Source organism: Lissotriton helveticus, chromosome 1_1 (assembly GCF_964261635.1).
Source record: "Lissotriton helveticus chromosome 1_1, aLisHel1.1, whole genome shotgun sequence".
NCBI lineage: Eukaryota > Metazoa > Chordata > Amphibia > Caudata > Salamandridae > Lissotriton > Lissotriton helveticus.
In genome coordinates, this window is record NC_136057.1 from 477,729,612 (window position 1) to 477,744,450 (window position 14,839).

The 14,839-nt window shown below is 43.0% G+C and overlaps 1 protein-coding gene across 1 annotated transcript in view; it reads right to left on the reverse strand.

The window, feature by feature from the left end:
* PTPRB (protein tyrosine phosphatase receptor type B) overlaps nt 1-14,839 on the reverse strand; it is a 500,144-nt gene that overhangs the window by 93,161 nt on the left and 392,144 nt on the right. The window contains exons 27-28 of the mRNA XM_078673917.1: nt 10,838-10,928; nt 10,180-10,256 (exon numbers count right to left, since the gene is read on the reverse strand). Coding sequence (XP_078530043.1) covers nt 10,180-10,256; nt 10,838-10,928 — 168 coding nt within the window. The remainder of the gene's footprint in view (nt 1-10,179; nt 10,257-10,837; nt 10,929-14,839) is intronic.

Consider the following 14,839-nt stretch of genomic DNA (forward strand, 5'->3'; position numbering starts at 1 on the left):
ACACACAGGCTCTATACTGGCAGGCCAGAGACATAGTTATAGTCAAAAATGGTATTTTGGTTGACAAAGTAATCATAAAAAGTACAGTATATAATTAAAATAAAACTTAAAACAATCCATATACTAAGTTAAAAACAGTGACACACGCATGTTCATACCTGAAAGAAAAATAGAAAAAGGCCTCCAGAAGGCAAAACAGATTGGGGCCATATATTAATGCCATGATAAGCCACATATAAAGCCATCTTATTTCCTAGCATTGTAACATCAGATAAGTGCAAGTGTGAATTACTAAAAAGTTACATACTTCAACATAAGAACTACCAAAAAATAATCAGAAACATATATGTAAAATCTGTGGGACTGTTACATCGTTTTTTTGTAAAGAAAAATGTTTAGAAACTGCAAAGGCTACCCTAGGTTAATGCCCACTTCAATTAAAACAGCATTCATTTCCTTCTATTTATAGCATCTTTTAAAAATGAGCAAATATTTATACAGTTAGATGGGGAATCAAGCTGTTGCAAAAAGACTAAAACTGCCCTGGGACTTCGAATGCCCCTGGCCCGAATTACTGGAAATATAAACCTTTTGGTAAAATCAAGATACAATTGGGAAAAGAAAGTAAAATCCAAAAGGCTCTGTGGCGAGGTTTCATCACAGTAGCATAATAATATTTTAGCTGGGTAAAACTGACCAAGATGAAAACCGAGGTCCCATCTCACAATGCCAAATCTAAAACGGGTGAGTAACATTCTGTCCCACGTATTATCGGCCCATTACAGGTATGGCTCCAAGGATCAACATACTCCCCTACAGAGGATTTAGTGAGTTTATAGCTCTCTCTAAGGCAGTACTTCTTTAATTTAAATGTGGTTTTCACCCATGTCATATCAGTTTCGGTAATGGTATCAGGCTCAGAGAAGAGGTGTGGCATTCCTAAATTCGACAGCTCAGACTTTATATAATTTGACCAGGGGATATTGAAGCGTTTCCTCCATGAAAGACAATCCTTGAAAATCTCCCTGTTAAAAGAGACAAGTAAATGTATCCAGTTCGGACACCACAAGAGCAGGGGGGCCAGTTTGATGGTGTCTTCCTCAAAATCTACCCCCAGCTCCTGGTGAGAGATAAAGGTAGAACACGCATAAAGGAGCCCTATTAGTCTACCCAGCACCCTGTTTTTTTCATCCTGAAAGGGGTTTGTGTTGATGTATCCCCAGATGCCTGACCCATACATATAATTGGTGAACACTTTCTTCTATAGACCTCAAGCAGAGGGGCCACAGGTTTTATGCCAAGGGGATTGGCAAGATTGAAAACGAACCCTAACGAGCTAACACATTTCTGGCAGACTTTAGCAGTATATGGACCCCAATTACCCCTTGCATCAAAGACAAAACTCAGGTATGAAAACTTGGGGGTGAGAGCAACACTGTGACCTTGTAAGTAAAACATTTGTAAAGCGTGCAAATGCTGAGGCATCATGCCGCTAAATGTGGCGTGTACCAAGAAGCTTTACCAAAGAGGGAAGTATTGCATTCTTACTTGGATGGGAATAGCCAGGTTGTCAGCATTTTCCTAATCAGGAGTCTATTTGGTTGTAACCTATATACAACTTGTAGCCTATTCCAGAGCTTGGCTGCCCAATGGGAGAGACTTCTTCCCCCCCATCCAGCCTTACTAATTTTAGGGACCTGAACAAGACCTTTGCTGGCAGATCTTAGGTCCCAAAATAATGGGGGAGGGGGACGAGGAGCCAAATAAAGGTCTAGTGACTCGTGCTCCTGAACGTTGTGATTAAATCTCACAGGAGTCACTGTTCCTATAGAAAAGGAATAGAGAGAAAAACTATGGTTGTTCAATACTTTGTTTGCTGGGTACAGTGTGTCCTGATCTTGGAGCCCTCATACACCCCGAAGGATGTCATGCTTCATCATCGGCAATGCTCCTCGTCGGGTTGGCGTTGCAATCTCCTACGGGTCCCCCGAAGGGTTACTTTATTGGAGATCTTTTCAAGATAAAGCCGTATGGGTGCGTGGGGGTGAGTGGCAGTGATGTCCTAACGTAAAGTCTAAAAGATGACTGTAGGGGTGGCTAAACAATTTATTAGGGAAAATGTCTCTCTGCCATCAGTAATAACCAGAAGGTTGTGCTGCTTAGAGGGAGATAATGACCCTCAGTAGCAGGAAGAATGTAGCATGCCCCCAATGGACATGTTTAATGGTCAACATGTTTTGCGTTACTTATTGGTCTCAATAGGAGATCTCAAGCGCTTGTTCAGGACCGGAATGCAGTCAGTGAAAAAAACAATAAGTGGCCTGTATCCGTTAATCTAGTGCCACTGGAAAGAGATATAGTATTCTAGATAGTAAGGGAAAAGTACAACATGAGATGCAACTGTTGGTATCCTCTAGACAGTTTCTCGTAGGTATGAGTGGCCTGATCACCTACCCGACCTCACGCCGTCTCCATTTATCTTAGTCCCGCCGGGGGCCATGTCAGGAGAAGAGTTTCTGTATGTCCCGTGGTCCCCCACCGTGTAGTGCTTTATGCACCAGACACAGAGCCTTGAATTCAATTTTTTGTTGGACCAGGTGCCAATGGAGGTCCCTAATGCTTTTGGAAATAGGATGGAATTTCGGGATGTTCGACAGCAGTCGCGCTGCAGCATTCTGCAAGGTCTGGAGTTTTGATAGTTGGCGTTTGTCAATGCTGAGAAAGAGAGCATTGCAGTAGTCAATTTTAGAAAGGATTAAGGTGACTACTGCAGTTTTTCTGAGTTCTTGAGGAATGAATGGAAGAATATTGAATAGGTTCTTTAGAAGGAAGAAGCAAAAGGAAGTTAGGAGATGGATCTGACCTGCAAAATTGAGCTAGTCATCAAAAATGACTCCTAGGTTTCTGACCTTCTCAATGGGATCAGGACAACGTCCTGCCTCTGCTGGCCACCATATGTGATTCCAGAGTGATGGTCCCTTTCCGAACACCACCACCTCCCTTTTATCTGTGTTTAATTTAAGTTAATTCAGATGCATCCACCCAATGAGGTGCTTCAGACAGTTGTGAAACAACCCATCCACTATTTCTGCAGTAGATGATGTAGATATGACTATCTGAGTGTCCTCGGCGTAAGAAACCAGCAGGAACCCATGTGCTTTGATCAACTTAGCCAGAGGAGTGACGTACATGTTGAACAGGGTCGGTGACAGTGCTGAGCCTTGAGAAACTCTACAAGGGAGTGAAAAGGCCTCCGATGTAAGGTTACCCCAGCACAACCTCTGTTCCCTAGCAGCAAGGAAAGAGGTGAGCAGGGTTATCAGTATCAAACGCTGCTGAGAGGTCAAGTAGGATGAGGACGGCCCTCCACCCACTGTCAAGCTGTTTACGTATCTTCTCGGTGGCCATGACTAAGGCTGATTCTGTTGAGTGGTATGGTCTGAAGCCATGTTGGGTGGTGTTTAAGAAGTTGTTGGATTCTAAATAGCATGCCGGCTCTTGATTAATAGATTTTTCTAGGATTTTGCCCGTGAGGGGTAGGCAAAATATAGGCCGGTAATTTTGACTTCGGAGGGATCTAGTGAGTTTTTTTTTAATGGGCCGTATACAAGCTTTCTTCCAAGAAGTGGGGAAGATACCTGACGTAAGAAGGTTATTCAGGAGCGGGGTCAAATGGGTGCTAACCCTATCCGAAGCCATGTGAATTATTGAGGGAGCAGAGGGATTCGACGGGGAGCCAGCTTTGATGGATATTAGTAGATCATTTACTCTCTCAGAGGTTAGAGGGAAACCAAATAGTTGACAGGTAGTACGAGTTTCAGAGATAGTATCCTCTACTAACATCTTGCTGGCGGTATCTTGGCATTCTCTGTGAGCTTCTTGTAGACTGTTTTGTACTTTTGTCTGGAAAAGGTTAGCCATTTTGTTGCAGAAAGGTTGATCAAGAGAGAATTGATTCTCCTGCTGAAGTTTGGACGGAGAAGTGAGAGTTTTAGAAAGCTCTCTAGTCGAATGTTTTGCTGCCTATATTTTAGAGGTGAAGTAGTTCATTTTGGTGGTTTTAATTGCTTCTTTGTATTCTACTAGGGCTAGACTACAATTAAGTTTACCCTGCACACCATAGTGTAGCCTCCAGGTGCACTCTAATCGCCTGCACTTCGATTTTATGTTTTTGAGTTCTGCACTATACCATGGGGCTGAGGCTTGATTTCTGCGTTGTTTAGTGAGTTTTTTCTGGAGCCAGATGATCAACTGCTGATCTGATCCAGCACTCTAGATTATCCGCATCCTTATTGTTGTCAGGGACTAGCAAGGGTATGTGTTAATCAAGGGCCTCTTCTAGATCTGTTTTGGTGATTTTGTGCCACAGTCGGGTCTTAGCCAGAGGCAATGTATTTTGAAAGGGCACTTTTTTCCTTCAGAAGAAGGAGTTTGAAGAAAATATCCCTATGATCAGTCCAGGTTAACGGCAATAATTTATCCAAGATAATGTTGGGGTTATTAGTGAAGATTCCATCTAGTGTGTGACAGGCATTGTGCGTGGGCTCTGTGATGATCTGGGTCAGCCCAAAACCTGCCATATTATCTATCAGAAAAGATGTGTCCGCTTTGTTTCCACATTCGAGATGAAAATTGTAACAAGACACTCTGTATCTTTGTTTGGCTAAGATTACAGGCCATTATAAAGGTTTTAGAGTTAGAAGTAGCAAGTCCAAGTGACCCTTAAAAATAAAAATTCTTGTAGTAGGATGTTAAGGCCACTGGGGGTTCTCAAAGTATAATACTCATACAATAAAACAGGAACCTTTTCCTGCCAACAGAGGGGGTGTCAGAAACATTATTAGACAGGGCAGCACCTAAGCCATTTATATACAAAAAAAACAACAGTGGGGCTAGTGCACACTCCTGGCACACCCCTCTCCCCAGCATAAAGCTATCTGTCCACTCACCTGAGAGGCCAAACCTGACTGAGGCAGTGAGGTCATAGTTAAGGACTCTTTGGAACTGTACCAAATCACCATTCACTCCTAAACTAGTCAGAATCTCAGGATGTCGAAGTTACAGGAAAGGTCCTTGAAGGCCAGGCCGATAGAGCCCTGCTTAGCGACAGTGTATTTACTGATCAACAGGTGTAAATTCAAGTGTTGCTCCACCGTGCTAACCCCCTCACGGACACCAAATTACACTTCCGATGGAATTTCAGACTCCCTGACCAAGACTAGAAGGTGTTACGGGACAACTCTCCCTACCAGCTTAATGTCGAATCTAACAGAGATATCAGACTGTAGCACCCAGAGATTGAGAATTGTCCTTTTTTTAAAATAGGCACAATGAGTTTGCCATGATTGAGGGAAGCCCGTAGTACTAAGAGACCATAGATCCAGCAACGGTTTGTACATATTCATGGGTACCCCATCCGGCCTTGGGGCCTTATTTAGGGGGCTTTTGATTATCGCATCCCTGACCTCATCTAGGGTAAAATCTAGGGCGCAGGCTAGGCTAAAGTCTCAGACCCATAGACCACTTTAAAATGGTTATCCCAGGCTTCTTGGGTAATGGTGGTAAGGACACTTAGCCAACCTGAATGGGTGTAGAACTAACAGTAAACAGCAGGTGAGTCAAAAAAGGGATAAACTGTCCAATGCAGAGGGAACTATAAGGCCAAAGACTCACTTGGGGAACAGTCACAATAAAAAAGCACAGTACCTTTTTGAGGACCAAAACCAAGTGGGGTGGTCCAGCCCAGCCTCCTTTGGACTTCAGACGGGCCTGCTCTTGGCCCACGCATTGCCTGGGCATGGCTCTTGCGTGTCCCACACAGCAGGAGAAGCAGTAGCACTAATTAGCACATTCGGGCCTTGCCCCAGTTGCAGGTGTAAAGCGTGTCAAAGTTTGTAGAGTCTCAGGACTTGACGTTCCTAAGGAGTGGCTGTATTGAATCCAGAGACATGTTTAAAGGCCTACTTAGGTGAGTGGCGCAATCAGTGCTGTAGGCCCACTAGTACCATTTAATTTACAAGCCCTTGGCACATGCATCACCACTTTCCTAGGGATTTACAAATAAATTAAATGTGCCAATTGGGTATACGTCAATGTTACCATGTTTTAATGAGAAAGTACATGCACTTTAGCACCGGTTGGCAGTGGTAAAGTGCCCAGAGTACTACGGCCAGCAATAATGAAGTCAGCAAAAAAGGAGGTCTGAAGGTAAAATGTCTGGGGGAAAGCAAGCCAAGGATACCAGGTCGAACAATAACTAGAACCTGTATTTCAGCTGAAGTAATATGATATGTGCTCTATTCAGCTGAGGAAGCAACACTTTTTAATCACTGCCCATTATCACCAAAGCCGAAGATCTAGTCTAAGAATGGAGGGGAAATAAGTTCCATGATGTCAAACACTTTATTATCAAATCTTTGAGACCAGGGTTGCTACAATGGAGTTACTACAGAATCAATGCTGCCAATCTATTTGCCTGTAAGTGACCGCAATGTTAGCGAGGTGTTCAAATAATACTCTCATTGTTGTGGTTTGCAGGCAACAAGGACAAGATGCCTAAAATCTGCTGCTGGCCCCACTAAATTTAGAACTACAAGATTGGAGACAGGACATCAGCACACAGAAAAGGAACTCAGATGCTCAGAGTTCTGATATCCCAAATTGAGTCAGATTCGCCCTTTAGCAACAAGTTTCAATAAGTATATTACTATCTCGGAGATTTGTGTCTTGTCTCATTGGACATTTTGCTAGTGTGAGCATCTTAACTATACACCTGGAAGATTGAATGTCGAGAGAGTTCTTCAGATCTTTTAGTGGTATGTACATTTTTAAAAAGGGAAACATAAAATAAACCACAAAGTACATTTTAATGACAACAAGCCTAATGTGTCATTGGCTAGGTCCCATCACAGACCTGGGTTTGCACAGAGATTGATTTTGAATGTGTCCAGTTCTTTGGATTAGGCCAGATGTATCAATTCAGCACAGCTCAAAGATCCTGCTTGCAAGGGTTTGCCTAAATCCTGTCTCATCAATATTTTAGTGGCGGCTCCTCTGCTATGGCGTTCGAGCATCATCACCCTCACCCCCTCTAGATGCCTCAAAACCACAGGAAAGGAAAAATAAAAAGATAATAAACATGTTTTATTATTATTTTATTTTCCCTTTCCTGCTGAATCTTTGGGGGCGGGGCCATGGGGGATGACAGGCTGCAGGAGGAGTGGTGAGCGCTGTTGTCAGTGCACATGGCTGTTTGGCCAGCTGTCTGAGGCCGGCAAAACCGTCATGTGCACTGAAGCTGTCTCAATACTGAAGATGCACTACACTCTTCAGTAAGATGTGGATGGTGAAGGCAGCTATTGAAAGCGGTCCGCGAATAGATTAAGTGCGCAAACAGCGGAAGCACTCGGGAGGGAACACCGGAATTGAGTCGACATTCCAGGATATTCTACACAGAAACGGCGTGCGTGTAACGGATTAAAACACCCATTTTGAACAAACTGTTGCAAGGTTAGCCCGGTTGCCACAATCCCTTCTCTCCACGAGACTACGGACGCTGTGCAGCTAGAATTAGAGCTTGAAGCCACGTCCCCAGGTTCTAGTTGAAAAGATGTCCTGTCTGAAAAATATAGACGAATAACAAAGCCCTGAAGAGGGTTCGAAAACTAAATATTTGAACCTGAAACGCGTCGGCACATCTCAAGAGCAAGTCATGTCATTGAATGATTAAGTGAAAAACGCCGTATTTTTTGCTCTTACTCTTGATTTCACATCGCTTTGTTTTCTCAAGCTATTGATTGATTTATCTCCAAAACAATGATGAAAGTGTATATTGTGTATATATTGTCTTGTGTTAGTGTGATATTGTATTGATTTAATGTCTTGTCGTCAGAATTGTAAATATTGTATAAATGTTCAATTGTGTTCTTTTTTGCTAAAAGTTCAAACTTCTCCAAAAAATAAGATATAAAAAACAAGAATAATTGGTATAAATAAAAGTACCGTACCAAGTTTCATGAAGTTATACTTGGTCTCTATCTGATAGATTCTTCTGTATTAAGACACGAGGGTTGGGGCACTCTTTTTTGATGTTCAATAGTTTATATGGTCCTGCTCTTCCCTCAGTCCCATTTAGGACCTAACTCCTTTGCTTCCCTGTAGTTTATGGCACAACAAAAAGTTCAAGGGCAGATTTGGTTAAGTTTTATGGGAGGCAAGCAACTAATCTGCTACCTCTGAAGTAGATTATCGTCAGCATGCACTTGACATGAATACCTGCCTCACCTGAATGACGGTAAGAGTGACAATGTTTTCATAAGCAGTAGATATTGAGAGGTGGATACTCATTACTGAGCTGTGCTAACCTCGAGCTTTGCGAGGGAAAAGTTGGTGTTTTTCCTGAATAGAGGTGGTCCCGAATACAGTGACTGTTACCTAGATTAATTTAAAGCAAGATTTGTATTATAGTTTATTAGCTTGTTGCGTGAGCCAAATAAAAGATCCAAGCAAGGTAAGTGCAGGATACAGAAATCATTCACTTCGCAGGGTAGAGAGCACAACATAGCTCTTCTGCTTTTGCATTCAAAATCCTGAAGCACTGTAGCACTAAAAATCGTAACCTGCATTAGTGTCACTGAGCAATATAATTTGAAAAGTAAATCGTGCTAAATACGTGCGCCATAAACTATTTAAAACAATGCACGTTATATTTTATCGCCCAGGTAACAACTGTAGCTCAGTCCTCAGTACTCACTGTCTCTCGAGTGCAGCTCTCTTTTATTCTCTCTCTGTCACTGATAGTCTGGCTGACAGCTCTTACCTGTTTATATGCTGCTACAGTGCATATATAAAGTTCCCTTCATGCTTATGACTTCTTTTCAACGAGGTTACTAATGGGGAATGTCATTCAGTGATGGCCATTACACTTTCCATATTGCTACCATTACTCTTTCAGACTGTATTACTCCATCCAGGGTTTTGTGTTTAGGATTACTGGGACTTCGTCCTGAGCTGGGAAACTGATAAAGAAGTACCCCTTCTCCCAAAATGTATGGTGCGTTAATAAAAAATATATAACTGCACACCCCTTTTGTTGCCTGTTTCAAACATTAACCGTTTCTCTTTTGGTTTGTTTCATCGTCTGCCATATATTCGGATTTTCCCATAAGGGGACTAACCCCCAGATGCATCAACAAACCAATTTGTGATTCCTTAATAGCGAAAAATACTGATTCGCTATTAAGGAATTGCAAAATGGAATGCATCAAGAAATCACTTAAAAAATAGCGATTTCTTAGAATTCCTTAATCGCGACTCGCAAATTGCGAGTCGCAATTAAGGAATACCTCCCCATTCATTCCTATGGGCCTCAAGGCCCATAGGAATGAATGGGAAGACAATCTCAATTTGCGAATCGCAATTAGCGATTCGTAAATTGAGATTATGATTTTAAGGGTGCAGGGGTATCCAAAGGACACCCTGTTGCACCCCTGAAATTAATATGAGCACATATATTGCGCACACACATGACCTTAGGGGGCAACATGGAACTTTGAAAAATGCACTTTAGTGCATTTTTCAAAGTTTTTGCAAATTACCACGAAGTTGTACTTCATGCTAATTTGCATGCCCTATTTGCGAATTTGCAATTTTAAACACTTTCATGCATTGCATTTAAGGAATCTCAAATTGAGATTCCTTAAATGCATATAATTGCAATTTAGCGATTTCTAGAATTGCGATTTTTGCATTTGGGATGATGCATCCCAAATGCAAAAATACCGCTTGCGAATCTGGCCCTTTGCGAGCGGATTTAAGCTTGATGAATCTATGCAATAGTGTTTTACACACAACAGCACCCTGGCTGGCACCTATATGTTCCTCTCGTCTTGATTGCTTGATTTTACTCGGGATAAAGTGTCACTCACAGTCGTTGAAATGTCACTCATAATTACAGAGAAATTATGAAAATGTCACACATAGCAATCTCAAACCTTGGCAGCTATGTAAATTGTGAGCCGCAAAGATATTATAAGACATTGTTAATTAACTTGTCTTCAAGCTCTGGTCTATGGCTAGAATTAACATTGCGATCCGCAACATGCCCTAGAAGTGATGCAATATGTTTATATTGTACTTTCAGCTGCAGCACAAGGACTGGGCGAACATGCGTCCACTTACGGGGGTGTAGCTGGCATTGACGTAGTCGGAGCAGGGGTCGTCGTCCACATTTGCGAGCTTCACTCTTGTTGAATCGTCTGGAAACAGAATATTTCCGAAAGGGGTCAGAAGCATGAAGTAACTTGATTACACTAATACAATAATGTCTCCATTTAAAGCATATTATGCAGCGCCTTTCACACATTTTAGTGCAACCCGCACTGGCCCACGGCAGTAAATGTGTTGGGTCTGGTTATTAGAGGATGTTTCATCCCAGTTTTGCTGCTGGTAACATGTCATTAATGAAACTCTTCTATTTTATGTGGCGGTTTATGAAAAACACAACCACAAATCTGCAGAGTACTTCTGCGACTTCCAAGAAACAGGCAACGAGTCACTAGATGGGCGCACTTAGCCTTATTGACAGCGGCCATTAATAGCTAGGCGGGATCATGTCGCTGGTGTGGTTAAGAAACATGAGGGTCCCAGTCGAGCTACAGGGCCCACTGGGAGCAATGCATCATCAGCACTGCGGAGCCAGGTCTGGGAGGATAACAAGATTCCACATCATTCTGTACAAAAGAGCCATGGCGCATTCCCTGCCTGAGCCGCTCTCTTTCAGAACAAGTGACAAACAACCAGCGCGAGGCAGTATTACAAATCCGCACATAAAACTTACAGGGTAATATATTGTTGTATCGATTCTTGCCCCTGTTCTCCGGCAGAAGTGCTGTGTCAAAGGATTGGTTTCGACCCACGTCCTTTAAGTCCTGAAACGACAAGAATACAATCCAGTGTGGGGGACAGATACAAAGGAGACGTGCGCCCTACGTCACAACGAGGAAGTCAACAAATAACTACACAGTGCTGAGTAAAAGTGTGCTGCTTCCTCAACCAGCGTGGAAGGACAGCCGGGTAAATATCTGCGGCGGATGAAACATGAGGAATTAAGTATGTGTTTTCCTAGCACACAGAGTACGTGTACATGCACAAGCCCTTGCATTGTGTATTGGCTTTTGTTTGATTGACAGCAGTTGTTGTTTGGCGTGACGGTCAATAGGGCTCATATGGGCCTTCTCCAAGAAGAGTGTAAAGGCATCAGGACTTGGAATGGTGCTGGGGAGGTTGTGGCACACCAGTGAAGACCCTCAGTGGGGTGTGGAGTTAGGCACTCAAAAAAGTGTTAGAGTGGGTGTGATGGACTTAAATGTGCATCAGGGTAGGTGACATGGAGTGATGTAGGGATGAGACTTGCCAACGGAAAACCGATAGATATGGGATTTTGCTTGGGGTACAATGATCTGCAAGTTATGGCATTAGAGAGGGCCAGATTACATGTTGGTATGGTAAGGAGGGACACAGAAAGAGTGATGTGGCGGGAGACAGTGTAGGGTAGGATGATGGATACTGGGGGTTTCTCTCCACTCTCTTTTCCGATACCATCCCAGAGCTGAACATGTATTATGTCAGCAACATAGTGTGATGATAGCAACAGAACCACTGCACCAAAAAGACCTCGATCTTTTCGCCAAATATTCTCTTCGCAGTCAAAAATAATTTTAGACTTTCCTTCCACTTGAAAAATTTTGTTTGCATAGAAGCCCACATTCAAATTTTCTACGTGTTATGTCATGCTATGATTTCCATGCAGATATACAAGTAAAAAAACATCTATGCTTCAGAGCGCTCCTAATTTCGTACACATACATGAAGAACACGTGTTCTCCTGACCCAGACACGGCAACTCAACAATTCCAGGAATGGTTAGGCCATGCCACTAATCTTTTGGTTCCCATTAAATCCATATCCAGGAACAGACCTAGTCCAACAGCCCCGTGGTATACGCGTGAATTAAAAACGCAAAAACAACTTAACAGGAACTGCGAAAGGCAATGGAGGAAAACATATGACACAGCAAGCAGAACGCGCTATAAAGAGTCACTTGCGGTCTACAAAGCGATGATAGTAAAAGCCAAGAAGTCTTTTTACTCTGACCAAATTGAGCAAGCTAAAAACTCCAGTAAACTACTTTACGAAATAACTAAAACACTGTCAGATAATGTTCCCGATCTCACCCCACCTCCATCACAAGTATTGTGCGACAAGCTCGCCAGCTTTTTCTTCTCTAAAGTAGATGATATTTATCAAGTTTTTGCCTCCAACCCAACTATAACCAGTTCTACTCCCCCAACATACATTCAGCCATTTTTGCTAGTTTTAATTCTTTAACACAGGACCAGGTAAAAGCTATTGTAACTACAATCAAACCCGGATCAGCACTGGACCCATGCCCATTTTTTGTCCTCCCTCCTGTGATGGACGCTATAATACCGATCATCACTCAAGTATGTAACTCCATTTTGAGTTCAGGAATATACCCCAAAGCCTTAAAAAAGACATTACTGAAACCACTTTTAAAGAAACCAGGCCTCGATAAAACTGAACAAAAAAACTACAGGCCTATAGCCAGTCTACCTTTCATAGCAAAAGTGGTCGAAAAAACGATGAACTCACAACTGTCGGAGTTTATTGAGAAACATAAATTGCTGGATGACACACAATTCGGATTCCGAAAACACCACGGGACCGAAACCGCCTTGATTCAACACGGTCGACCATAAGACCCTTGTCGACCGTGTCGGCCAAATGGGCGTCTGTCAAACGGCAATAAATTTGCTCACCTCGTTTCTCAAAGATAGATCCCAGGCCGTCACCTTGGGGCCATACCAATCTACGCAGTTGTCTCTGCCATGCGGTGTTCCACAAGGCTCATCCTTTAGTCCGACACTGTTCAATATCTATGTGTCGGACCTTGCGAATGTCATCAAAACCTATGGGATGAGCCTAACCTCGTATGCAGATGACACGCAGTTGGTATTGGCCATTAAAGGTGACGAAAGGGAGGTGGCCCAACGCTTTCAAATGGGATTGCTGAAAATAGGAGAGTGGATGGCAACAAATTGCTTGAAGCTCAATTCGGAAAAAACCGAGGTGGTTATTTTTGGCCCACTTTTTCCAGTGTGGTCCTCATTCTGGTGGCCACCCACATTCGGAGAACCACCCACTCCAACAGCCAAGGTCAGAAACCTAGGAGTCATTTTTGACGAGGGCCTTATTTTTATGGATCATGCGAACAAAGTTGCAACTACAGCTCACCATAAATTACGTATGATTAGAAAGATAAGCCCGTTTCTACCAGCTACTGCCATTAAAACCTTGATTAGTTCCTTGGTTCTCTCGGCCCTTGACTATTGCAATGGGTTGTTTTTAAATACCCAGGTCAGGGTCCTAAAAAAGCTGCAATCGATACAAAACGCTGCAGCACGCCTGCTTTCAGGAATACCAAAATTCGCGGCCATATCTGGAACAATAAAACAACTACACTGGCTGACGATCCAAAATAGGATTAAATTTAAATCACTATGCATAGTTTATAAATCCTTAAACAATCAAGGCCCCCAATTCTTATCAGACCATCTAGTGCCATATCATCCCTTAAGGCAGCTTTGGTCCTCTAATCTTAATCAGCTAGTGATCCCCCGGTCCAAAACAGTGTCCTGGGGTGATCGTCGCTTTCTGATAGCGGCACCTAAACTATGGAATACGCTCCCGGAGGACATCAGACTAAGTCCCTCAATCCTACAGTTCCGCAAGAAATTAAAAACCTGGTTGTTTAACCAATAGTGCCTTCAGGAAAGATTCTCGGTTGCTGCACGCCATGGGGAGCCGTAGGTACGCAAATATTTTTTAGCGCCAAGACGCCTGCGGGTATTTGTCGCGCTTTACAAATGACAATAAATAAATAAATAAATAAATAAATAAACTGGAAACAAGCCTTCTTGCTAGCAAGGTAATGATTACACATCATAGAAGCCACTGAGAAGGAGTGTCAGCCTGAATAGTGAAGACAAGCATTCCATAATAACGCCCACTCGTCTAAAATCGAAACAATACTGCACTTATTATAATGTCTATTTCGCTCCAGCAAACATAGCAAAATGGTGTGGGTCAATGCATGCAAATTGTCTTAGAGGTTCTGCCCCTATGGCAGAAAGAAATAATGCACATGTATGCCACCTGTCCTTAATAACAGAGATATTGACGTATTTTCTGCGATTAATCCATTGTTGACTCCAACATATAGCCCTGATTCGTTAACAATCTTCTTTGGTAGCAACATTGACAGAATTGTCTCATGTGCAGCAGTAGTTTCTAGAAACCTGGGGCCGAATCATGACAAGGTTTTCTGGCTCAGAGCTGAGCGTCTGTTTGATGCACCTGCAGTGTGTTAAGTGAAAAGTGAATTAATTCAACCCTCTAATTCTCAGCGTAAGTCAGGGGCAGCTCCTCCGCCAAGGCGTAGGAGCGTCGCCCCACTGTTTTTCAAAGCAGTGAAAAAATAAAATGGTAGCTGCGGGGCTGAGGTCAATGGGGGAATAGTGGTGGGCACACTCTAAGTGTGCGTGACTGTTTGGCTGCCATCTTGGGCATTACATAGCCTGGTGAGGAACATGCCCAGGCTCCTATTCCCACATCTGAGCGCCGAATCACGGTGCTCAGACCAATCACAGCGCTGTAGTGCAGCATTATGATTGGCTTAGGGAAGGGAGCCTGTGTGTGCTTCCATTCCACTTCGGTTCTGGGACGTCAGCAGGGATGCCGAGGAGAGGCGCTGAAGAGG